The 27939-nt window shown below is 39.8% G+C and overlaps 1 protein-coding gene across 6 annotated transcripts in view; it reads left to right on the forward strand.

Moving 5' to 3' along the window:
* Nucleotides 1-27939, forward strand: part of PPP2R5E (protein phosphatase 2 regulatory subunit B'epsilon) — a 111575-nt gene that overhangs the window by 45629 nt on the left and 38007 nt on the right. For all 6 annotated transcript variants that reach the window (XR_013346446.1, XM_077819515.1, XM_077819511.1 and 3 more), the window contains exon 3: nucleotides 22380-22576. Coding sequence is in view for 5 of the 6 variants with exons in the window: in XM_077819515.1 (XP_077675641.1) it covers nucleotides 22380-22576 (197 nt within the window). In the remaining variant the exon portion in view is untranslated. The remainder of the gene's footprint in view (nucleotides 1-22379; nucleotides 22577-27939) is intronic.

Below are 27939 nucleotides of genomic sequence, written 5' to 3' on the forward strand. Positions count from 1 at the left end.
AACCACTCTATATGATATTCTTCGAGGATAAGGTCCAGCTGCGAATGCACCCGGCATTTCTGCCCATGGTCATTTCCCAGTTTCATACTGGCCAGGACATATACTTAGCTGTCTTCTTTTCAAAGTCTCATACATCAGATGAAGAATGCAGGCTGCATGTTCTGGACATCAGGAGGGTGCTGGCCTTTTACATAGACAGGACAAAGCTGTTCTGTAAGTCGATGCAGTTGTTCATTGCAGTGGCAGACAGAATGAAGGGTCATCTAGTGTCTGCTCAAAGAATTTTTTCGTGGATCACTGCCTGCATCTGCTACTGCTATGAGCTGGCAAATGTGCCTCCGCCGGCAATCCTGACAGTGCACTCGACCAGGGCACAGCCGTCATCAGTGGTCTTCCTGGCACACATTCCAATCCAAGAGATCTGTAGAGTTGCTACCTGGTCGTCTGTCCACACATTTGCGTCTCATTATGCACTTACTCAGCAAGCTTGAGACGATGCTGGTTTTGGCAGAGCAGTGCTGCAAGCTGCACAACTGTGAGCTCCGAGCCCACCTCCAAGGACACTGCTTGTGAGTCACCTAGAATGGAATCGACATGAGCAAGCACTCGAAGAAGAAAAAACAGTTACCCACCTTTTCGTAACTGTTCTTCGAGATGGGTTGCTCATGTCCATTCCATTACCTGCCCTCCTGCCCCTCTGTTGGAGTTGCCGGCAAGAAGGAACTGAGAGGGCGTAGGGCCGGCGGCGCTTGATATACTGACGCATGAGCGCAGCACTCAATGGGGCACAACAGCTGACCCTACGGATACTGCTAAGGCAAAAATCTGCGACCACGCATGTGGGCACATGTGCACCCAGAACAGAATCGACATTAGTAACACATCTTGAAGAACAACAGTTACAAAAAGGTGGATAACTATTTTTTTTGCTAGTTCCTTCTAACCCTATGGGTCTATGATTCTATGTTTTCATTGTTGACTGATGTTGCCTAAAAAATGTGGTAAAGAAGTAGATCCTGAGAAGATTTGGTGCAATGGGTAGGGTGGCTTTGTTTTTAAAAATAATTGTTGGAGTTTGAGTATTTTTTTAATTGTTTACATTATAACTGTAAGTTTTTGTGCTGTACACAGAAGCCTGAGATAAGGAGCTAGGCTCACACAGCCTGATTTGGGGGGTAGAGTAGGGCATGTGGAATGTGGAGGGAGCTAGATGCACACATACGTGATTGATGGAGAATGGGCAGATGCAAGATTGTGCCTGTGTGTCCATAAAACCTTCTCTCAGGAGTCACACCTTTCTGTCCAATTTGATCTTTTAGCAGAGGAGGTTCATGTGCAGCTGCTGACACGCAATGACATCTCACCCAAAGGAAGCCAGCCTTCTATTGCTGGCTTTAACCTCCCTTTTATATTCAACCCTTTTACCAAATTTCTCTCTTGCAGCACAACCAACTTCTACATCAGATATCTACAACTCCTAGCATTGGGGTGAAAAATAGTCTGGTAAATGGCTATAGTGGAATGACAAAGGGAGAGAAGAGTTAAGGTTGGGATGCATGTCTGTGTTATTTGGTGGTGGTAAGGTGTGTGCTTGAGAGTAGAAGCCTTCTGTCTGTGTGAGCTGTGATTTGTGTAACAACGTGTGTGTGAGAATTTTTATCGGTTTGTATTGCTGTCAGTGTAATTTGTATTTTTCAGTGCATGGCCCTGATCCTGAAATATTTTGCTCATGTGGACTTTTGCTTCTGCACAAACACACAGGCACTGAAGAGCTACCTCCATCCAAACAAATATTGTTTCTGAGCTGTAAAGCCCTTTGTTCTTCAAATTTGGTGGTCCACTAAATCCGCTGTGCTAATACATAAAGTAGGGTAGGTTATTGAAAATAAGCCAGTACTTCCTACAGCCTGGATTAGTATTTATGTTTGGAAGTACATAAATAAATAAATGGAAGTTCTGCAGTTAAAGAATAAAGAATGGCCATACTGGGTCAGACCAAAGGTCCATCTAGCCCAGTATCCTGTCTTCCGACAGTGGCCAATGCCAGGTGCCCCAGAGGGAATGAACAGAACAGGTAATCATCCAGTGATCCATCCCGTCGCCCATTCCCAGCTTCTGGCAAACAGAGGCTAGGGACACCATCCCTGTCCATCCTGGCTAATAGCATGTATTACATTCATGTATTAACAATAGTAATAAAAAAAGACTGATGCTTGTCTTAAAAAGAAAACAATTCAATTGAAATTTCATATGCCACATCTCAGCCCAGCATAGAATATTTTTGGGACGTTTGGAAATCATTAGAAAAGAAGTTTGCTGTGATGCCTTTAAAAAAAGAAATGTTCCTGTCATTAATTGTATGGCTTGTTATAACTCCAAAATGGCTTCTCTCACAGATCCCCAAATGTTTAGAGGTGGCTGGGATTGTTTTGTTTTATATTTTGGTACCCCTCCAAAAAACAAAACAGCTTATGATTGGGTGTGCTCCTCCCCCACACTACATTAAGGGGGGAAGGGGTTAACTAGGAGCTCATTAGAGTAATGATAAAGAAGACGCGGGAGAGCCACTAATGAGAAAAATTAAGAGAAAATGCTTGCCCAGTCATGGGCTCAGAATGTGAGGCAGAACAGGGAAACTGGAAAGCTCTGCTACTCAAGAGACTTAGTAAGGTAAGGACAGTTAGTTTTTATTCCCCTGTTTAAAACAAGTTTTAAACTATTCATTGCTTGGTGTTACATAATTTTTGCACCAGGCTGGAAAAAGCACTCCTCTTGAGTCCCTGTACATTGGGGCAAGGTAAAACAACAAACACTCGTCCCCAAAACAACAACAACAAAATAAAAAGAAAAACAAAAATTTTGTCCACAGGTGTGTTCTGTGAAGTAGCAGGATGCGGTATTTTAGTTGGTGTCTTTCATTCCAGTTTCTTGTGACCGCAGCTGTACAGAACTATATAAAGAGCTATGTCTAAAGTTATTTATATTTATTAATATTAAGAAAATAAATGTCTTGCTAACCTGAAGTGTGTGTGTGTGTGTGAGGGGTCATGAAGGGCTGGGAATGGTATGGATTAGGGGTAGGGGACTGAATGGGATGGAGTTGTGCCACCCAGTCTTGGGTGGGGAAAATAAAAGTGCCTCGTATTTAGCACTCACATTAAAGCAGCATTTCTCCTTTTGGACAAAGAGAAAAACAAAGGGATTCCCTTTTCAGCAGTGTAGCAAAACAAACCAACACAAAAATGCCTGGCTCCTTAGCTTCAGGGTAATTAGTTCCAAGTTCTTTCTAGTCCAGATGAGAAAGTGCAGCTCCTTCTTACCAGATGGTATGTTCTCCAACATAAATCCCATTCTTATTATGGCTGCATCTTAATGATCCACAGCTGAAGCCCCTTCCCTCCAGGTTTGGCAGCTCATGCAGTCTCTTTATGGGGTGGAACACGATCTCTTCTTTCTCTCCAGTGAAGAATTTTAATCCCTTCACTATGTAACTGGATTCAGGGTAAATACTCTGTCAAAGGGGCTCTGCCTGTAATTTTAAGAAATATTTAGAACCTCTTTTAGCTATAGTCAGATAAAAAAAATGCTTGGGAACAGCACCTATGTTGGTAAATGTATAGAAAATAATGCTATAAAATCTTTTATTATTTAAGTTAAAGTTCATTTATTTTTTAATGAGCTATTGATCTCTAGCATATTCAAAATTTCTAGACGGAGCCTATATGTGTATTAAGTGATCTTGCTCTTTGGTTAGTAAAACTTAATCATATTCTTCTAAGATGCAAATTTTTCTGATTTTTGTATTTATATCATTATATTTAATAAGTACTGTTTGTTTTTAAATTATCCAAATTAATATTTGAATTTGTCCTCCTCATAGTACAAGAAAGCATTTCAATGATTTTCAAATTGCTTATTTGGATTGTTCGGTTATACAGTTCTGATTTGTGGTGTTCGCCTTTCTCAGTGGCTATTCTCCTCCAGTAATACTCACCCAACTAGTCTTTCCTGGTTGTGATCTGTTTTTCAGTTGATGCCTACTCTCCCTTGTGGTGGGAACCTGTGTTTCCTGATACTCAAGAGGGAAGCAGAGTTACCTCTTTAATAGTTGGGAGAAAATACTCTGACACTTCAGCTTGTGTCTCCAGTAACAAGTGGTTGAGAACCACGGAGGCTTCCTGAGCTGTCAAAAACGTTGCTTTGTAAATTTTGTGGACTTTGCTGATATTATGAAGACAGCTTGCTCATATCAAGTATGTAAGAAAGATATTTTTGTACCAAGGCACCTCTTACAGAATTGTTTCATTGCCTGTTTGTGTTTCCAGGAGTGTGCTCTTCAGTTTTCAGAAATCTTAGTTTTTACAGGTTTGTTTATACCTCTTCTAGAATGGCTCCTTGTAAGTTCACTTTTTTGTATAGGTAGTCATAGAATCATAGAATCATAGAATATCAGGGTTGGAAGGGACCCCTGAAGGTCATCTAGTCCAACCCCCTGCTCGAAGCAGGACCAATTCCCAGTTAAATCATCATAAATCATTTCTGTCCAGATAGTTCCATGTTAAGGGAATTGTTGGTGGATGGGTGAAAAATTGTGGTTGATTTTGTAGCTACAGTGATCTAATATTTTAATTTAACTGATATATTCCTTTACAACCTTAAATGTATGAAACGTTTGTCTTGGAATGTCATTCATTACTTGAAGAAAAATAAAAATATTGATAAGAAAAGTTGTTGTAGAATATTATACAGTAGAACTCAGCTAATTTGCATTAATGTTGAGGAAACCAATTGGGATTTACTGAATTTTGCAAGTGAGCCAGTAAAGGTGAAAGTTACCTCACTTACAGAAAGCCCAAATAATCAGGGGAAGTGCATAGGAACTGGGGAGATGAAATCCACTCATCCCTAAACCAGGCTCCATGGCATGGGATAGCACTGCAGCAACCTGTTCTCTATAGTTTTTAGTGGAATAGTGTCCACAATCCTTCCGTGCTATTTATGTGGGATAGTAAGGCAGTGGATTAGTGTAAGTTTAGAGCCCATTGCTTCTTTGCTGACCCACCCTTTCCTCACCATTGGCTGATGAGACCACTACCTGTGCCAATGGGTGAGTGGTGTCGAGGCCACCAGCACATGGGTCCACTGCTGTAGCCTGATTGTAGGATTTTGGTGAGGCAGAGTGCCTTATGTGCGATTTCTGTGCCAGGATGAACTTCAATCCAATGAAAGTAACAAAATTTATCATTTAAAAAGTACTCTGCTCATACTGTATTAGTAAATGTTATATATTTTATAAAAACAATGAAGCCTCCAAATGAGACCTCCAGAACATTCTTTTTTGAGTGTCTGCTGCCAAAGTTGGGAGTGCCATTTTTTTAAAATGAGCAAATAATGTATGTAGATAAGTGTTGTTGGTACTGGATTATCTGGACCTGATGTTTTTTGAGCTTCATGGTGGGCTGAAGAATGCATGTTACCCGTATTCCCACATTGAATTTAGTTCTGGATTTACTGTAGATAACAAGTTTCAGAGTAACAGCCATGTTAGTCTGTATTCGCAAAAAGAAAAGGAGTACTTGTGGCACCTTAGAGACTAACCAATTTATTTGAGCATAAGCTTTCGTGAGCTACAGCTCACTTCATCGGATGCATACTGTGGAAAATACAGAAGATGTTTTTATACACACAAACCATGAAAAAATGGGTGTTTATCACTACAAAAGGTTTTCTCTCCCCCCACCCCACTCTCCTGCTGGTAATAGCTCATCTAAAGTGATCACTCTCCTTACAATGTGTATGATAATCAAGGTGGGCCAATTCCTCTTGTTCATATTCCGACCTATTCATGATGACAACAGCACCTCCTTTGTCAGCCTTTTTGATTATGATGTCAGAGTTGTTTCTGAGGCTGTGGATGGCATTGTGTTCTGCACGGTTGAGGTTGTGGGGCAAGTGATGCTGCTTTTCTACAATTTCAGCCCTTGCAAATTGGCGGAAGCACTCTATGTAGAAGTCCAGTCTGCTGTCTTGACCTTCAGGAGGAGTCCACCTAGAATCCTTCTTTTTGTAGTGTTGGTAGGGAGGTCTCTGTGGATTAGTATGTTATTCAGAGGTGTTGTCAAGGTTCCTCCCCCACTCTGAACTCTAGGGTACAGATGTGGGGACCTGCATGAAAAACCTCCTAAGCTTATCTTTACCAGCTTAGGTCAAAACTTCCCCAAGGTACAAAGTATTCCACCCGTGGTCCTTGGAATGGCCGCTACCACCACCAAACTAATACTGGTTACTGGGGAAGAGCTGTTTGGACGCGTCTTTCCCCCCAAAATACTTCCCAAAACCCTGCACCCCACTTCCTGGACAAGGTTTGGTAAAAAGCCTCACCAATTTGCCTAGGTGACTACAGACCCAGACCCTTGGACCTTAAGAACAATGGACAATCCTCCCAACACTTGCACCCCCCCTTTCCTGGGAAATGTTGGATAAAAAGCCTCACCAATTTGCATAGGTGACCACAGACCCAAACCCTTGGATCTGAGAACAATGAAAAAGCATTCAGTTTTTTACAAGAAAACTTTTAATAAAAAATAGAAGTAAATAGAAATAAAGAAATCCCCCCTGTAAAATCAGGATGGTAGATATCTTACAGGGTAATTAGATTCAAAAACATAGAGAACCCCTCTAGGCAAAACCTTAAGTTACAAAAAAGATACACAGACAGAAATAGTTATTCTATTCAGCACAATTCTTTTCTCAGCCATTTAAAGAAATCATAATCTAACACATACCTAGCTAGATTACTTACTAAAAGTTCTAAGACTCCATTCCTGTTCTGTCCCTGGCAAAAGCAGCATACAGACAGACACAGACCCTTTGTTTCTCTCCCTCCTCCCAGCTTTTGAAAGTATCTTGTCCCCTCATTGGTCATTTTGGTCAGGTGCCAGCGAGGTTACCTTTAGCTTCTTAACCCTTTACAGGTGAGAGGAGCTTTCCCCTGGCCAGGAGGGATTTCAAAGGGGTTTACCCTTCCCTTTATATTTATGACAGGTGTGTTGGAAATATTCCTTGAGTCGGAGACGTCGAAAATAGGATTCTAGGTCACCACAGAACTGTATCGTGTTCGTGGGGGTGGAGGTCGGAATATGAACAAGAGGCTGCTCGGCAGCTCTCCAACACCACTTTCTACAAGCCATTACCCTCTGATCCCACTGAGAGTTACCAAAAGAAAAGCATTTGCTCAAGAAACTCCCTGAAAAAGCACAAGATCAAACCTGCACAGACACACCCCTGGAACCCCGACCTGGGATATTCTATCTACTATCCAAGATCCATAAACCTGGAAATCCTGGACGCCACATCATCTCGGGCATTGCCACCCTCACAGCAGGATTGTCTGGCTATGTAGTCTCCCTCCTCAGGCCCTAGCTACCAGCACTCCCAGCTACCTTTGAGACGCCACTGACTTCCTGAGGAAACTACAATCCATCAGTGATCTTCCTGATAACACCATCCTGGCCACTATGGATGTAGAAGCCCTCTACACCAACATTCCACACAAAGATGGACTCCAAGCCATCAAGAACACTATCCCCGATAATGTCACGGCTAACCTGGTGGCTGAACTTTGTGACTTTGTCCTTACCCATAACTATTTTACATTTGGGGACAATGTATACCTTCAGATCAGCGGCACTGCTATGGGTACCCGCATGGCCCCACAGTATGCCAGCATTTTTATGGCTGACTTAGAACAACGCTTCCTCAGCTCTTGTCCCCTAACGCCCCTACTCTACTTGCGCTATATTGATGACATCTTCATCATCTGGACCCATGGAAAAGAAGCCATTGAGGAATTCCACCATGATTTCAACAATTTCCATCCCACCATCAACCTCAGCCTGGTCCAGTCCACACAAGAGATCCCCTTCCTGGACACTACAGTGCTAATAAACGATGGTCACATAAACACCACCCTATACCGGAAACCTACTGACCGCTATTTCTACCTACATGGCTCCAGCTTTCATCCAGACCACACCACACGATCCATTGTCTACAGCCAAGCTCTGCAATACAACCGCATTTGCTCCAACCCCTCAGACAGAGACAAACACCTACAAGATCTCTATCAAGCATTCTTACAACTACAATATCCACCTGCGGAAGTGAAGAAACAGATTGATAGAGCCAGAAGAGTTCCCAGAAGTCACCTACTACAGGACAGGCCTAACAAAGAAAATAACAGAACGCCACTAGCCATCACCTTCAGCCCCCAACTAAAACCCCTCCAACACATTATCAAGGATCTACAACCTATCCTGAAGGACAGCCCCACACTCTCTCAAATCTTGGGAGACAGGCCAGTCCTTGCCTACAGACAGCCCCCCAACCTGAAGCGAATACTCACCAGCAACCACATACCACACAACAGACCCACTAACCCAGGAACCTATCCTTGCAACAAAGCCCGTTGCCAACTGTGCCCACATATCTATTCAGGGGACACCATCACAGGGCCTAATAACATCAGCCACACGATCAGAGGCTCGTTCACCTGCACATCTACCAATGTGATATATGCCATCATGTGCCAGCAATGCCTCTCTGCCAAGTACATTGGTCAAACTGGACAGTCTCTACGTAAAAGAATAAATGGACACAAATCAGATGTCAAGAATTATAACATTCATAAACCAGTCGGAGAACACTTCAATCTCTCTGGTCACTCGGTTTCTGATCTCAAAGTGACTATCCTTCAACAAAAATCTTCGAAAACAGACTCCAATGAGAGACTGCTGAATTGGAATTAATTTTGCAAATTGGATACAATTAACTTCGGCTTGAACAGAGACTGGGAATGGTTGATTCATTATAAAAAGTAACCTATTTCCCCTTGTTTATGCCCCCCCCACCCCCCAACTGTTCCTCAGATGTTCTTGTTAAACCCTGGATTTGTGCTGGAAATGGCCCACCTTGATTATCATACACATTGTAAGGAGAGTGATCACTTTAGATGAGCTATTACCAGCAGGAGAGTGGGGTGGGGGGAGAAAAAACCTTTTGTAGTGATAGACACCCATTTTTTCATGGTTTGTGTGTATAAAAACATCTTCTGTATTTTCCACAGTATGCATCCGATGAAGTGAGCTGTAGCTCACGAAAGCTTATGCTCAAATAAATTGGTTAGTCTCTAAGGTGCCACAAGTCCTCCTTTTCTTTTTGTAGATAACAAGAATGTGCTGTGGTATAAATGCTTCTTTGACCTGTGCACTGTAGGTGCAAAGACACTTTTGTTAAAATGGCTCTTGTAACATTATTCATATTAGTTCACCATCAGTATATTTGGATAACCTCATTTATTGAGCAGCACATTGAGACTTACCCCTTTAACATGTATAAACATATAATGAAATGCAGATTTTCCTGCTAGATGGGTTTCTTCTCCACTTGTTTCTCTGGGAGAGTGCACCACTGGTCATATGGTTCCTTTCCATGATTAGTGAAAAGCTGGCTTACTGCCAGTTAGACTCTAATGGTAAAGTCCTGTTTCCATTGATTGCAATGGCAGTACTCCCGTTCACTCCAGTCGGGACAGAATTTCAACCCAAAGGTGTGTCTACATTGCAATATATGTGTGTGTGTGTGTGTGTGTGTGTGTGTGTGTGTGTGTGTGTGTGTTCATTCTGAACTTGAGTTAGCGAACTCTGGTTAAAATAGTGAAGATAAGACAAAACAGTTTAGATGCTTGAGTTGAAGCCTTTAGGGAAGCCTGGAGTTGAACTCGAGCTGCTAACCCAAGTTAAAACCTGAGTTGCCTTGTGTTTGCTGTTATTTTAATGCAGGTTAGCTAACCTGAGTTAAAAACATACCTCTTTTTTTTGCAGAATAGACATACCCTAAGACTTTTGCTGCAACAAAAGTATGAATAATGGTGAATTCTCTGAGCGTTGTCAGTGATGTCTGCCTTACATCAGGTTGACCATCTTTGTATGAAAGCGACTCTGCTAATGGTTAATTTGAGATGAACTGGAGAGGGTGGCAGTTTTAGTGTAACATTTGATAGCTGGATAAAATTTTTTTTTTTTTTTTGGTCTTTGTGTATATGTAATTTTTGAAAACAGCAGTTTAGTCTGGTTGGTATTTATTTAGACAGTCTTCTGGGCTCAGGTTCCCAACGTCTGGGAATTTTATCAGTAATTATGACAAGGACTCTTAACTGGACTGCTGTTGGCTTAGGTTTTTGAAGATTACTCCCGAGGGAATTCTGTGCCACTGAGCAATACAGAATCTGTGCAGAAATTAGTGTTCTGCACAGAATTTCCTTTTCCCCCCAGAGAAATGGGCTTCAGAGCTGCTGGCTGCATTTGGGGGCTGCTGGACGCAGCAGAGCTCAGCTCACAAATAGAAGACGCCACCAGGGAGAGGGAGGGAGGGAGCTGGAGGGTTCTGGGCAGCTGCAGTTCCCAGCACGCCCTGAAGGGAGGAGGAAACTCCATACAAGCTGGGGACCCAACGTCAGGCTGTTTCTCTCTCTGTATCTCTGGGCTCTGGAAGTGTAGGGGCTATGGGTTTCTGGGTTGGCGGATGCCCTACTGCTGGATTCTGGGGGAAGGGAGAGGCGGTGTGAGTGTCTGGGCTGCGGGGGCACAGCTGGGCTCTGGCAGGGAGGGGGTGCGGTTGTCTGGGGGGAGGGGTGCCCTATAGCTGGGGGCAGTGGGTGTTGGTGTCTGGTCCCCCCGGCTTGGCTCTGTGGGGTAGAGGGCAGAGAAGCAGAAACCTGGGTTGTTGTAGGGGTTTCTTTAACTCTTTACTCCTGGGGGAATATTTTTTGTACCTGTAGTGTTACAGACATAGTTGCTGACAGGTATTTTGAAATAAATTACCAAAATAATTGAAACTGGTGTGATTATATAGTGTTGTTTTTGACAAATAAAATATGCAGAAATTTTGCAGAATTTTTAATTTTTTGCTACAGAATTTCCCCAGAAGTAGAAGTTGCATCTCTTTCTATAATCAATTGGCCCTTATTAAAGTAGTGTAATAGCACTATAATACTAATTTGATAATATGTAAACTTATCCCCATTTACTGTTTAACAGTGCCAGCTAATGGTTCTGGTTCTGTTGCCTAGCACACAGTTGACATTAATACACCTCTACCCTGATATAATGCGGTCCTATATAACGTGGATTCAGATATAAATGCGGTAAAGCAGCGCTCCGAGGAGCAGGGCTGCTTTACCTCGTTATATCAGACTTCATGTTACTGCAAGCGGTTCCTCTGCGCCCCTCCTCTTGCTGTGGCCCCCTGCCTGAGCTCACCTCCGCTCTCCCCACGAGCGTGCCGCAGCTCTGCTTCTCCTCCCTCCCAGGCTTGCCGCGCCAATCAGCTGATTGGCGCGGCAAGCCTGCGAGGGGGGAGAAGCGGAACTGTAGCGTGCTCGTGGGAGGAGGCGGAGCGGAGGTGAGCTGGGGCGGGGTGCAGAGGAACCGCTCCCTGCCCCAGCTCACCCCCCCTCCGCCTCCTCCCTTAAGCGCGCCACCGCTGCTCCGCTTCTTCTCCCCTCCGCCATTCCAGGCTTCCAGTGCCAAACAGCTGATTGGCGCGGCAAGCCTGGAAGGGAGGGAGAAGCGGAGCCGCGATGGCGCATTCAGGGGAGAAGGCGGAGTAGAGGTGAGCTGGGGCGGGTAGCGGTTCCTCTCCCTACCCCGATATAACGCGGTCTCACCTATAAGACGATAAGATTTTTTTGGTTCCTGAGGACCGCTTTATTTCGGGGTAGAGGTGTAATACTAATCTAGGTTATATTAGGTTTGCAAAGCAAAACCCCTACTGTGTGGCTCTGAGTGATGTCTGTAGCTATATAATAATAGTAAGTTGGCATTTGCTGCATCTACATTTGTGAAGTTTCTAGTTGTCTGTAATAAAATAGCTTTTGCATTAATTAAATTTAGTAGAATTTTTAAATAATTAAAACATTAGAATTTGTGTATTAAAATATTATAGAATACTGAAGTCAAATTGCAGCATGACCCAGTAATACAGTGACTGACTTGGAACAGAAACATGCTATAATGAACTTCACTACCCCTGCCAAGATGCAATGATTATGGCATATGCTTATTTTCGCAGTAATATGTGTAGCTTTTACGTACATACAAAGGTAGGCAGGCATGTGCGCACACACACACAAACACCAGGTAACTAGGGAGTACAGCACACATGGACTTGACAAGTTATTGGAAAGTACTGTGTGAATATAATGATTAATACATACTTTAATGTCTGATACTGTATCTTTTGTATTGGGGAGTAAACAAAATAAGGATAAGGGATATAGGTTTCATTGTGTTCAGTGTACAAAAAATAGTTAAAAAGCTGCCTAAGAAATACTATATCTCTCAATGCCAGTGAATCTGGGAGAAACCATTAATGATTGCAAGGAGGAAATACTACAATATTTTTTTTGTCACCCATACTAATGTGGATATTAGGTTTGCCAGCATGGAAAAGGATATTCTCTTTACTAACAGGTGGCTTTACCCAAGAGGCTTTTTCTTGCAGTGAGATCTTAATTAGTGTAGTATGGGCCTTTAAGATGATCATGGACAAAGAACAGCTGATTGAAGCTAAACTTGAGCAAGATGGAGATTATGCTGGTGGGCAGAGAAAAGCATTTTGAAGAGTTTGCAGCCATGGTGCAGTTTCCTTTTGTTAAATGTCTTCACCCACAACTGAACAATTCAGTCCATCACTTAGGAGTGAATAGAATAGAATCAAATTTTGGTGGTGAAACTTTGTTCCAAGTAATAAAGGAACATCAGTTATGTTCCTACCCCCCACTCCTGAAAAAAAATTGGAAAGCCTTACATTCTAAATGTATAAACTACTTTAAATGTTTGCCTACGCTACTATTGGTCAGAGGATAAATGTTGTCTTTCTCAAATTTACTGAAATAAGAAGTTTACATAGATAGTAGCACTTGTCATCAACTGATCTTGAAATTAAAAAAAAAATTGAATTGATTGAGGTTATATAGTCCAGATACATTGCTGAGAGAATTGTTTCAGAAGCAGAAGACCCTTTGTTATCCATTTCATGTTATTTTCTTGTGTTTTGCAATAGAGTGACATGCTGAATTCTCAATGGAAGGTAAATGATCTAGGAAGCTGAAGGGCAAGAATAGGAGTGGATACCATAGAACATTTGTGACAAAAGAGGGGATCATGTTGGTTTGAAGCAGTCAGTAGTTTTGAATATATTAGGAATTCCTCCCATTTTGGTCTGTGCAGGTGGGTGACAGTGATTCAGAATTTTTAGTGGAACCTAAAAAAATCATCATTGATGCTTAGGTAATCTTACACAGGTTGGGTTACCAAGATATAAAGTAGAGGTGGTAATAGTCTCTCTAAAATTATCAGAATAAACATAGGAATTAAGATTTGTCTTCAAATGTTTATAGTATTGAATGGTGTTTTACTATTCTGCCTCCTTTTTTTTTGTACTAGATTTGTTTTTTATAAAATATAATCTTTCACTTGTTATCAAACTATAAATGAAGTTTAAAACTAAAAATGTAGAATGGGAAAGAGTGATTAATTCTTTACAGAGCATAGGGGACTATCAAATTTTTAACTCTTACTGAGTTTTTTTTTGAGGAAGAGAGTTGGAGGGAAAAAATCCTCTTCTAGAATAAAAAAGGGAGGGCATTTGTTAATGGAATGCAGTCTTTTGATGGCAAGTTGTGACGAACCAGCTCAAACAGCTAGGTAAGTGCCCTGTAGCAAATGAGTTGGTGATCTTTCTACAATTCTTAGTGGAAATAGATGTTCCCATTATAGAAAGCTTTACAGCTACCATTAAATTACCCTATTCCACTGAGCACTAAATTACTGCTTTACCCCCCCAACATGTAGACAGTAGTAATCTTGTATCAAGGGAAAAGGCACTGCAGCTCCCAGTACTGAAACCATTTTGGGAGAGACGATCTGGATTTTCAGTCCTGTCAGTTCAGTTTTCACAAACATACAGACGGTTGGTTGGTTTCTATTTGTATAAACTTGATACAGTAATTTCATAGGTTTGTAGTATAGATAAAATAAATGCTGCATTTTTAATGCAATTTAAAAAAAAAATCCTGGCAAAGGTCAAAGCCCAATACAATTTTTGCACTCTTAAAAGAGGTATGTATATTTATATAACTTGATCATGGCTGCAAGGACTAACTAATGTATCGACTGTGTAAATTAGAGTGTGACTTACAGTTTGTCTTTTGGCTCCAGTCTGAGTGGAATGCAACTACAAAATTACTGTGATGTGTTGTGGTGATCTGAAATGACTGTCAAACAACATGTGCACTCAGTCAATTCATTTAATGTATAAAGACATATGTGAAGTGACAGACATAGTGAAACTGCTACCAATTTGAGACCTACTTGGGCCTTGTCTTGATAGGCATTTAGGCTTTGACATCACTGTCATATCTTAGGTCAACAGGCAGTTGTACTTTTTGCTGTGTTGGTTTCTAGGTGTCAAACTTGCTTGACATTCGTCTCCTCCAGCTCTATTTTTGGCCATCTGGGGTACTGGTTTGAACATGAACACCCTTTGTCCCCATTATACCTGTTCCATTCCAGCTGCCAGTCCCTCTGAAACATCTTAATTGAGATATTTACTATCAAATTACAACACAAGGACTATTTGCCCTTTGTGCATGTTTTGTTCTCAGGCAAAGTTGGAGTCTGATCCATCATCTATTGCAGGATTAGCCTCCCCCCCCCCCCCCCAAAGTGGTATGAGTATGTATCTAACAAGAGTTGAAACAGTATTCTCCTGGGAGTGTTCTGATATGCCACCCACACCCAACAATCCTCCAGGTTCACTCCAGGCTCCTTGCCTCTCCCTCAGCTCCTCCGTTACCCTGACTTCCCTAAGCCTTTGCACTGCTTCTGACAGGTGCAGGAAATACAGTTCTGAATTGTAATTTAAATGAATTACTCAAAGTTCTGTATTCATGTACCTAGTAAGGAATCTATTTGTCAAAAAAAATTACCAGAATCTTTTTGTTTTTGGTCTGTGTTGTTACAGACATACTTGCTGACAGATATTTTGAATTACCAAAATAATTGAAACTGGTGTGACTATATTGTGTTATTTTAACAAATAAAGTTTGCAGAATTTGGCAGAATTTTAAAATATTGTGCACAGAATTTTTAATTTTTTGGTGTAGAATTCCCCCACGAGTAACAGTAACTCAAGACCAATACCCAGGTTGACACTGTGTCAAGTTTCAAAGTCAAGCATTATAGCTTTACAGAAAATTTCAATATTGAAGCTTCAGGTGCAGAGACTTGATTTTGTAGAGTCAAAGATTAATCAAAACAGAACATAAACCAAAATTATCGTGGAGGCCCTGAAGAAGCATCTTGTCACCAAGTAACCACATTTTACTGGCTCGAAGAAGCTTTTAGCAAAAGTTTAGAAGAATGATAAAAGCATATAGCAGAGATAAGAAAATGATGAGTTTCATTGCAGAATAGCTGGAGCAGGAACTTCTAAATTCTAGTATGCAGCTTCTGCAAGGAACTCTTATGCTGATTTCAGTCAGAAGGGGTCCATTTAGAAAGTTATATTAGGGACTGAGGCACTGACAGTTGGAATGGGCTCTGAGGTGTAGGGCAAGGAGTGATTTGTGCTCAGTTACTGGTGCTTCAGAGGGCCAAAAAACCCATAGGCAGAGATTATTCATGGCCTGTCTTTAATTCAAGGTGCAATATACTGGATGGGAGAAACTTATGAGATCTTCGGAGAAGTAAAATTGCATGTGAGTAATTTTCCTTTATGATCACTAGTCTAGGAAAATCGAATTGTTCTATAGCTCAGGAAGACCCACAGCCTGATCTGGAGAAATAGAATTTGATTATTGCCTTCCAGACAAACTGTTCATCTGTATTTAAAATACCTGGCTGAATCAACAGGCCTGAGCCTAAAAATTAAAGTCTGGTCTTGGCTTAAGCTCACTTTCTTCTTCGAGTAGTGTCTCTATGGGTGCTCCACTGTAGGTGTGTCTGCGTCCCTGTGCTGCTGATCAGAGACCTTTGGTAGCAGTGTCTGTTCAGCCCGCACAAAGCACGAGGCAAACCAGCGCTGCTGGTGGGGGAAACCCTCCACAGTTCCTTCTCAACAGGAGTTGACCCAGTGGGTGGCAGAGGCACTGCAGATACCACAGCATAGGTGCTGGAGATTATTTGAAATAGGTACTCTGTGCATTTCACCTCCTTTCCTCCCAAAAAACACCCCTGACCTTCTTCAGGGACCCTTCTCATGAGAGCTTGCTGCAACAGGAGAGAAGCCATTTCTTCAACATAGGAGCCATAGAATCAGTGTCCACACATCTAAGAGGCAAAGGCTTCTATTCTCACTAATTTCTGATACTGAAGAAAAAGGGAGTATGGAGACCCATTCTAGACCTCAGAGTGCTCAACAAATTTGTCAAGGCTCAGAAATTCAAGATGGTCAATTAGCAACAGTTATTCCAGGAGACTGGTTCTCAGTCCTTGATCTTTCCACATTTCTATCATACCAAGTCATAGATGAGACCTCGGGTTCACACTAGGCCAAGACCACTGCCAGTACAGAATACTCCCTTTTGGCCTCTCTTTGGCTCCCAGAGTATTCTCCAAGGTCTTCTCCATAGTGGCGGCCTACTTACGCTCCCAGGGCATCATGAGTATCCTTACCTGGACGATTGTCTCCTCAGGGCACGTTCCCTTCGGTGAAGCCCTACGAATCAGCCATCTATTTCAGAATCTGGGCTTTCAAATTAATACACAAAAATTGACATTAACTCCTTTACAGAGGTTAAAATTCATGGGACCTGACCTCAACTCCGTCCATGCGAGGGGGCTGATATTTATTGTTTATGCACAAGATAGTTAATCCACATAATGAATGTTGTGAAAGTAATAGCTGCCTTCAAAACACTTAGAGGATGAAGTTAGTACTAATGAAAACAAGTAGTCTGGTAGCATTGATTTGGGGCAATCATAGTATAGGTGGGCATTTTGCAGTTTTTACTGCACACGTTCCAAACATTTCATTTGCAATCTGCAACCCTTTTGTTTTGTTCTGTTCGCAGGCCCCTATTAGGTAGAGACTGCCAATCTGTCCCAGATTGTGTGATGGTTTTGTAATTTGTAAAATGATGACTAGTGTCACCGTAATTCACTTCCATTTGTGTCCTTAAGAAGGATTTGAAGCCAGCTCTCTGAAAGTGAACAGCTAGTGCACAAACTCATTCTTCTACCTAATTCTCAAGAATATACTTTTAATTTGTTCATAAAATATATGTTCAGTATCAAGAGTGTCATATTATGTAAATACAAAGGTGTTGTACTACAGTATATTTTATAAAACATTGGTGTGTCCACAATAATAGTATAACGTCAAATTTTGATCCCCTTCTTTTAAAAAAGACATAGTTAAATTTACAAGAATATAGTGTAGGGTAACAAAAATAACAAAGGGAAAGGGGTATGCAGGTTGGTATTGGGATTATTTAGTTTGAGGAAAAGCAATTAAAAGCTAACATGACTGAAATATTTCAAATGTTTTAGAGTTACTATTCCGGGAGTTCTAATGAGAACTACAGATAAGGTTGCCCAAGCGTTTCTATTATTATCTCTATTTTGATTTGGTTATAACTGTGTGATTCATACTGATTTTTGTTACAGGTTACTGATTATTTTCATATCAGATTTCCGGATGAATTAAGTTCACTGAAGTTTATGAATATTCTCTGTTACGTGTTTTAAATAGCTAAAGGGGAAACCTTCAAGCTCTTCACCCCTCAAGGGTCATTTTCTTTAAAGGTTTCAGGGTGAGGATTCCCACAACCACCCAAAGGAAATGATTCTTTCTTTTTCTTTTCTTTTTTACTGAAAAGAAAACCATACCTTCTGGTGTGTCTTAAACATACTAGTAATGGCATGCATCGCCCACTTGATTTGTATTTATAGTGTGTTTTGCAGGGAGGTTATTTTATAGTAGTCTGTTATAGCAAACATCTGACCTTTGTGAGTACCCTAATCTTTATAACTGCAAATAAATAAAACTTGTAATATTCAGTGTAACTAAATTTTGAGCTCTAAATTTAGTTACACTGAATATTACAAGTTTTATTTCTGCTGGAAATTGCAATTTGACTATAGAGGAAGTTATTTCTTTTCTTAGTTGGCATGTTTTATTCTTCCTCACTTTTACCTGCTCTTTTTCAGATCTTCCTTATTTCCTTGGTAAAATGCAGGTATTATTAGCACAAGTTAAAATCAATTGGGTCTAGTCTATCCCTTTGATCTTATTATGACATGATTATTGCTGTGTATCTTGAGAAATCTGCTACTGCTTTGATGTGCAGTAGTGATTTTTATAAGGTATGTAGTTATGCATGCCAACATAGCCCAAGTAAACTTCAATTTCTTATTCATAACTAGAAATCTGTATGTAGTTTTACCTTATTTTCAGTGCAAATAATTAATATGCGATCACCATTTCAGTGTTGTAGACTGTGACAGTAATAGTAAACTGGATTTGGAGGTCCATTGGTAGAGAGAGGCTGCCTGTAAGATTATCAGCAGAGGGAAGCTGACAGTTCCCTTGCCCCATACTATTTTGCACTGAAAGTCTTTCATCATCTCCTCTCCAGTCCATTCCTTAGAAAGATTAAAAGATTATACAGCAGCATCTTTGGACCTCTGTTCAGACGGCAGTCTTTTAACAAACTGACCTCTCATGATGGAAAACTGAACTGAAGTAATGGGAACTGGCAACACAAAATAACTTTAACATGGAAGATAAATTTGTTGATTTCTGCTGACCCATTTCCTCTTGTGTTGAGCGCATCCTGCTTCCCAAATTCCTTTGTTACCTTTATCCTTGGAGAGTTCATTGTTCCCTTCCCAACAGAACTGCCAAGAGCAATTTCAAAACTGTGTTGCATTCAGGTTTTCCCCAGGAATAGATCACTTTTCTAATTGGTTGCTTAAATGATGATTTGCTTCTTAAAGAAGAACTAGATCGAGAAGAGTTTTCATAATTTGTGTGCTGATTACAAAAAGTCTATAATGACTGAGTTTTAATGTGTTTTATGATGCAGTGTGTCTTGCATAGAATCATCTAGAATTCTTTGTAGTTTCTGCTTTGGAAAATATAATTTATTTTCTCCCCAAGATTTTAATTGAGAGAACTTTGAATGAGATTAACAATTATTGTGGTGCCTTTTTAACCCCTGGCATCCGGGACCCCATATAAAACTTGGGGGTGCTGCAGCACCCCCTACACTCCTAGTTCCTAACCTATGTCAACTCCTTAATGGTTAACCGTTTAAGCGATAGAAGTTTAATAGGTTACATGGTTACTATTTTTAAACCCTATTTACATCCCTACTGCTGGTGGGTGCTAAGGACCTGCTAATTTTTTTCCATGGGTGCTCCAGGGCTAGACATTTATGGAGTCAGCGCCTATCCTAATATAGACCCATACCCCTACCTTCCCATCCACAAAAAAACAGATACACAATTTTATATAAAAATAGATACACACATGTATGTATATAGGTTTTACTGATGCAATATGCAAGTTGGAAAGAAACATAGTGAATTATAAAAGGTTTTGAAAAAGATGACATGCTAGAACTAAGCATTATATATGTTGTGAAAATAATACTGAAATACACCTAAATACAATAGATACCAACTACCCCATTTGAACCATAGGTTATGTTTTGGAAGAGATTGTTAGTGCCTATCTCAGCGAAGACTGGGTTCCAGAATCCCTCAAACACACTATAGTTAGGCCATTACTAAAGAAGCAAATTCTGAACTCCAATCAGCCACCTCCCAGTCTTATTCTTGAAGGTCCCTTTTTGAAAGATCATCAAGAAAATGGCAACATGAAAACATGACAGGTATCTAGCTTCCTGAAGCCCCTGACCTTATTTGGTGACATTTTAGACTGGAAGTGGTACTAATGGAAGTTGTTGATCTTCTTGTGCAATGGGCAGAGGCCAAATACCTTTATTGATATCCCTTGACTTGTTATCAGATTTTAGCGCTTGCTGATACGGCTGTGTAACTTTGTCAAGATGGCTGGAATAGCTTTAAATGGTGTTCTGCTCATTGCTTTCCGATAGTTTTCAGAAGGTGGTGGTGATTGGCTGCTCCATCTCAAAGGTTCTTATTTGTGGAGATTTGCAAGACTCCAATCTGTTTCATCTTCTGTTCAACATCTATACAGAGCCTCTGGGAATGTGTTGTGTGGAATTAGAACACAATATAAATTGCAGTATCATTAGTACACTGCTGACACCTATCTGACATCTTCTCCTTTGACTCAGACACGGCTATTGCAGAGCTCACTAAATGCCTGGCAAAATCTGAGATCTGGAATAAAACCAACTATCTGCAATTCAGCTTGTCCACGACAGGGGTTATTCTGTGTAGCAAGGAGGTTGAGGGTCTGATGGAATCTATAATTGCTCCATAAGCGCTACACATACAGGAAGAAATTGCGGAGGGTATTGAGCTTTGCCATGTCAGATTTATATATTTTAATGCAGAATGTCAGCCATATTTACGTATTTTTTGTTTCTACAGCAATCCAATATCTTCACTGTTTTTGTTTGTTTGTTTGTTTGTTTTAAGATTATACCAATGCAAAATAATGAATGTGTAGTGGATTAGGAAGCATCTCTTATTCAACACTTCAAAATAAAATACAATTGTGCAGTCCTTTAGTATATTAATATGAATTTGAGCCTTTAATAATTTGAGGAAGAGTCAAGATTAATCTGTTTTGTTTTGCAAGGATTTACTTTTGTAAAATTTACAAGTTTTTTAAACATGAAATTAGGCATAGATATATATAATTTTAATTTAAATCTTCAATTAATGTGCTTTATTCCAAAATATACTATACTTCTCAATTTCCCATGTTTTCCAAGTATTTTTTAATCTGATCAACACAATACCCTGAAGATTAAAAAACAAAACAAAAAAAACACACCAGTGGGCCAAATGCTGGTCCTCCTTTATATTTGTGCATCCCTGTTTAAGAAATGTGGACCATGTAAAAGATATGACTTGTATTAAGAGAAGAAAGTGTGATATAGTTGATCTTTTAAAGCAGATTATTAAAACAGTATACGTTTCAAATTTATGGAGTGTTATACTGTTTCTAGCTGAAAGCTGAATAGAATAAGCTTGCATGTTTTATTTGTAGCATTTCTTTGAAGATCACTAAGTCCATCCTGCTGTGTAAACCTCTTGAGCTAAGCTGCAGTTTCTTTAAAAAAAAAAAAATGGGGTGGAAGGTGAGGAGGTAGCTTCCTCGGTTGCTTGGCATCTTTTCTGTTTAATATCAAGGCTCTGTTCTATAATTTGTCTATTATCATCATTAGCCCCTTGTGTACATTAAAATCAGATAAACTAATTTTACTACATATTCTTTTTAAATAATGTTTAATAAGGTAACTAACCTGCCACTGTGAATAAAATAGAAACTGTCAGGTATTTGAGTACATTTATGGTAGTGCTGTTGAGTCCATTGTTATTTCATGTAGTTTTGCTTAGCGACTAATCCAGTAAGACTGGCAAAACAGAGAAAAGCAGCAAATATATATACACACTTACTTTGTCAGCCAAGAATACTTTTCTACTTTGGGAGAAGGGTGTTCAAATATAAACTATATGTAAAGGATAGCATATTCTGCTGCTTTGGCAGGATTCGATAACAGAAAAGCTTCATTGGCTACTGCAAAATTACAATTGATTTTATTACAGAAAATGTCAACATGGGAATAAAAATTAATGGGACTGTGGAAATTTGTTCGGAAAGTCATAGATTTATTCATTGCTGTATGGTACAGCACTTTTTGAAATATAAAGATTAATTCAGATCGAGCAGATAGAAATATCAAGTTTTAGAACTTTTTTCCTTCTTTATAGTGTAAGCTAACTGTGGCTCTGATCCTGTGAGGTGCTGAGCATCCTCAGTTTCCAGTGAAATTGGTGATACTTGATTTCTGAGCAGCTTGCAGGATTAGATCTTATATGTAGGTATGTTTATACTCTCCTCTAAGTCTTGGAGATCTGGTAAATGTTACTTTTTAAAAGCAAAAAATTAAATATAGTGGTACATGCGGTATCCAAGATCTCAACTACTAACTACTCATGAAATTTCTACAAAGGGTTTAATTGTTAGGTTGAGCACTGTTTTATGAAAACTGTATGGAACACTGCTTTCTTTTGAAATTGCTCTTCAAAAAGAATTCCTGTTTCATATAAAAAGATGCCAGACTCACAAAGATTTCCTTTCTTGTTTCATAGACGTTCCATCTTCAGAGCAGCCTGAACTGTTCCTAAAGAAACTTCAGCAGTGCTGTGTAATTTTTGACTTCATGGACACACTATCAGACCTTAAAATGAAAGAATACAAGCGCTCCACTCTTAATGAACTGGTGGACTACATTACAATAAGCAGAGGCTGTTTGACAGAGCAGACTTACCCCGAAGTAGTTAGAATGGTGAGTTTCTTCTTTACTGTGGGCACTTTAGATCCACATACAACTGCCACTTACATATTGGGAGCCAAAATGAACCCTGGAATAAGCGGACTAAATGTGGCCTTGGGTTTGTATTTTCTAGTCGACATCACCAGAGGATACTACTTCTAAGACCAATAAAACACAAATTTTCACTTGCAGTTAAGTGAAGTCAAATTAGGTCATCAAAACGTGAGTGTCAAATATGTAGAAAAGTATACCCAGAGCAATTCAAATTTCAGCATTCAGAATATGAAGTAGACACAAACTCATTGTGCTTTTTTTTCCTAGTGAAACAGAATGGAATAATTTTAGAATGTTTGTCTTTATTTTTTGTAAGATACAAGCCATCTTTAAATCTAATAAAATTTCATCATTAAGGAACTTTGTCACTTTTGCCATGTAACTGAGCATTGTGGTAGCTAAAAGTGATGCATAGGAGCAACATTAAAATTGCAGTGCTTGCTTTGTAGATTCATAGCAACTGCAATTAAGAGGTCACTAGGAGTTCTCAATGGTAGTGGTAATCTTATTAATAAATTATCAACTAACACAAGTGCCTTCAACATCAGTACCGAACTACCACCAGATAGCATGAAGTGAAGAATATTCATTGCAAGCTTTAAGATCAATATTATAAAATCTTACTAAGTTGGCACCCGAAGCAAAAGACAGATATTCAGAAATAGACTTTGTGGTGTTGGTTCTATACTGGTATTATGTGATTATTGAATCTGGTAATAGCCCCACAGTTTTGGAGAACTATGAATAAATTTTACATTGCCGTATGCATGCACTTAATTTTTTTTGTTACACACAAATTATACACAAATACATACTACTGTAGTGATTGTCTGAATTCTGTAGGAGTGTATGTTTTATACCATTGGAATATGTATTTGTGTGTGTGTAATTTGTGTGTTTTATGTATATTTTATATATGTGAAAGATACAAAATCTACATTAAAAGAATGTTAAGGTTTCATATGGAAACTTAATCCTGGCATTTCCTAACATTTGAGTGCTTGTTTTTGCAACCTTCCCCTTGTTAACGCACCTTTTTATGTAATTATAAATATATATTGCATGGGCAATGTTAATTTGGCCTTCTTATGCATGTGCGTAATGTTACAGTCTAGAATTATAAGATCACACACTTTTTTTTCACAGGACCCCTGCCTTATTCAGTACACAGGAAGGATGGTACTTACTCAGTGAAGAGCTATTCAGTATCATGTTTTATTCTCATTGTTCCATATGTAGCCCCATGCCTTATTTACTGTACACCATTCAAACCCTGCTCTGAATATAGAATTATAAATTTTCTCCTGGGGGGGTTTCTGTGGTGCTCATCCCTGTAGTATCAGAGTGCTTCACAAACATTAATTAATTTGTCTTCACAAAATTCCTGTGAGGCCAAAGGGTGGTATTCCATTTCAGAAATGACGAACTGAGACAGAGATTAAGGTCAAAAGTATCCAGTAATTTTGGATGCTCAAGGCTTGTTTTTTTTCAGAGAACTTTTTTTCAGAGCATTTTATATCATTTTTATTTGCTCAGAGCAGAGTTATCATTGACTTCAGTTGCAGCTCAGAGTGCTCAGCACTTCTGCAAATCAGGCAAGTGCAGGTTGGGCATTCAGATAGTCAGTGATCACTTGTGAAAAGTTTGGTTTAAGTGACGTGCCCAGCATCACATAGGAACTCCGTGGCAAAGGCAGGAATAGAATCCAGTTCTTCAGGGCAGCATTCAAATGCCTTAACTATGAAATAATCCTTTCTCTTCTTGCAGTTCCCTTCCTCACCTACTGCACATCTTCCAATTTCTACAACAAATGAAGAATGGGGTCCTACGGACCAGTGTTTCTCAACCTTTCCAGACCACTGTACCCCTTCAGGAGTCTGTTTTGCCTCACATAACCCAAGTTTCACCTCATTTAAAAAGTACTTCCTTACAAAAATCAAATATAAAAATACAAAAGTGTCACGGTACACTATTACTGGAAAAGTGCGTACTTTCTCATTTTTACTATACAATTATAAAATAAATCCACTGGAATATAAATATTGTACTTACATTTCAGTGGATAGTATATAGAGCAGTATAAAAGTCACTGTATGAAATTTTTATTTGTACTGACTTCACTAGTGCTTTTTATATAGCCTGGTGTAAAACTAGGCCAATTATCTAGATTAGTTGATGTACCGCCTGGAAGACCTCTGCATACCCCCCAGGGGTATGTGTTCCCCCGGTTGAGAACCTCTGCTGTAGACCACAGCTTCCTTCTCTGTGCAGATTCATTCCCTGAGCTTGGTTCATCCTGTGCACTGAAGGGGGGTGAGGGTCCCGTAGGAAAAAACAATTGTCATCATGTAATTAAAGACTATCATAATGCATACACACAAGGGGAGCAAATTACGGGTTTACAGGCAACCACAATTCTATCACTTCCTAACTTTTGAGTACTTGATTTTAACATTCTTTTAAATGTAGCTTTTTGTATGTGATATTTTAAAAGGAAAAATCTGAAAAAACAAATTTCATCATGTTGAACCATTTTGACTTCCACATTGTTCATCAGAGTGTTGGGAACTTTATATCCACAGCACAGGCTTCTGCCTCTTGACATCAGGGACTAACTGATAGCAGTACTAGGTTTTCATTTTCCGCTGTCGACTGGCATGTCCTTGTCTGAGTCACAGTCTTCTTCCTTACCCTCAGCTCCATGTCCCAGCCTAACTGCTCACTTCTCTGCATTCTAATCAAGCTAGTTCCTCCTCCTGCTTACTGCTTGGATGCCAACAGGGGAACATTGAGACCACAGGAGAAACCGTCTTTGTTCCTGTGCCTGGTATTACAGCAGTCCTTGGCTGCCGGGAGGAGGAAATGTGGTGAAAGTCCTGCTTAGCCCCTGCATGTTCAGTGCAAACAATCTTTGAGGTGTCTGGCTGCCAAACTGGCTCATAACTTGGCCAAATTTGAGCAGATTTTCACAGGGACAGCAAAAATCCACACCCTTGGCAACAGGACAACCCCTTTGCCAAATTTCAAGTCCCTTCTCCAAAGCATGGAGGTGCTATAGCTTCTCAATAAAATGGTTGTAAAAAATGTTTTAACATGAGAAAATCAACATTTTTTCCCATACTCCTGAGAAGTGTCAGAATTGTTTTTGCTGAAATTTTCTAAGAAACCTCAGCCTAAGGAAGATGCTTGGCTTGGAAAATTTCAGCACAAATGGTTAAAGTTTGGCACAGTTATAAGCAAAAGAAAACAAGATCTTACAATGGAAAGTGTCAGGTATTGCTACCTTCACCAGCTATAATGTATACCCGTGCACACACACTTCGCAGAAGTTTTCTGTATAAGCGTTATGCATGATGATGTGGCATAGAGTATAAAGGTTTTTAAAACATGCTGGTGCTCATGTTGCTCATGAGTGTCAAATCCATGAGTGAATTATGCAGGTCATCCCAACTGAGTGCTAATAAACGTTTTTTGCTATACCACACCAGCATGTATTTTGTATATGCTACATGTTTTACAGGAAAACTGTCTTAGATATGTACTGTTTTTTTCATCACTTTGCCAGCAAAAATTAAACTCCCTTAGTACCATGAGTCCAGCTGTACGAGCCTTAGAGGAAGAGAGAATCCCTTAACATTATCTAAAATAGATGTTCAGTACACAGTGTTTCCCCTTGGCTAAGCAGTAGTCAATTTTGGAACCTTGCAACAGGTCACTTTCAGTTGCTGGAGAGAAATTGATGTTGTGAAGTCAGGTATAGTATACCTTGTTTATTTACATTAATATGTACATAAGTCCTGTTACCCTTAAACTGAGATAGACCTAACTGTGTGAAGGCAACTTTGTACGCCCATTCAGTGACCGTGAACAGCCACAGGGAACAGCTACTTTTGTGCATGTTCCTCCAGGTCTCCAGCTATCCTCCCAGCTGCCATTGATCTTCCCTTTCTGGCTGACCTGTCATGATCCAGTCAGGAGCCAGGAGAACAGCAGCAGATTCACCCTTAGTAAATTCATCACACTGCTCTGTGTTGACTGCGCAGCACATTCATCACAATAATATTTTGATGTTAAGGTATGATATCTTAAGACCTACCAAAGCTAAACATAAATGCTATTTGGAAAACTTGGTGGAGTATTCTCTTTACTGTGATGTCTAGCACTCATTTCTAGCACTTTTGGGTTGCGACATACCCATCCAGGAAAGAATATTGGCCATCCTGGCGTTTGGGCCAGTGTAATCTTGTGGGGGGCGGGTGGAATTCCATATCTGGAGGGGGGAAACAATTTTAAGACTGATATGTTTTAAAAAAGGGGGAGCAGGGAGGGGATAAAAAGGCACCTCTTTGAGCTGAAGGTTTGACATGCTAGTAGTCATACAGAGGAATAGTGGCTAAAGTGCTGGTCACTTGCTTCTAATCTTGATTATCTGGAGGAATCTGACTTTAAAATTATATTATATATGGAAAAGCTTTTTAGGTCATTTATACAGTTTTCTAAAATGCTTTAGTTGTAATTTTTCTCTGCCTATAAAACCTGAAAAGTTGATTTATGATACTAAGGCAGCCTGGCTTTATAGATAAAGCGATATAAAATCCATTACTACTAATATTCCTTTAAAACTCTCGAAAATGTTTCCAATTTTTTTTTTGGTAGAATACATGTTGTTAGTGGTATGGTATAAAGGTTTTATAGGCACTCATTTGGGATGATCAGCATAGCTTACTCATGGATCTGTGGCTTGCAACTCATGCAATTAATAGTATTTAAAACCTAATGCTGTGGTCCAGTATTCTGGTATTATATATGTTCTCTCTCTTGTGTTTGTGTACACTCCTCTCCCCTCCCCAAATTACGTTTATCAGTCTGTTTTTTAACTAACTGTTTTGCATGATTTAAATTTTGAAGCCGTGCTAAACTTTTGGAATTTGTATTGGGGGAGGGGGGAAGTTTTAGTGGTCACTTGACATGTGAGGCTATCACTGGCCTTATAGGGATTATCAATATCACTTGCAGTAGAAGAATAACTGGCACTTGTGCTAATGGAAATAGGAGGATTTATTCAGAAGGAGTATGTTGTACAAAGCCCATTTCCCCTGCAGTTTTTGGAGTGTCATTTGGTGAGCATTTTACATCCTTTAGAATTCAGCTGATCTGAAGAAAAAGGTCCCACCACTTAAAACACAGTGTATGCAAAAGAAGGTGTCAGTGATACAGTTTTATGGACAAAATTATATGGCACTTAATCTGAAATAATTTACCACTATCTGAGCAAAATTTGCAAGCTTATAAAGTAATAAAGTAATGATGGTGATTTTGCT

Source organism: Eretmochelys imbricata, chromosome 6 (genome assembly GCF_965152235.1).
Source record: "Eretmochelys imbricata isolate rEreImb1 chromosome 6, rEreImb1.hap1, whole genome shotgun sequence".
Taxonomy (NCBI): domain Eukaryota; kingdom Metazoa; phylum Chordata; order Testudines; family Cheloniidae; genus Eretmochelys; species Eretmochelys imbricata.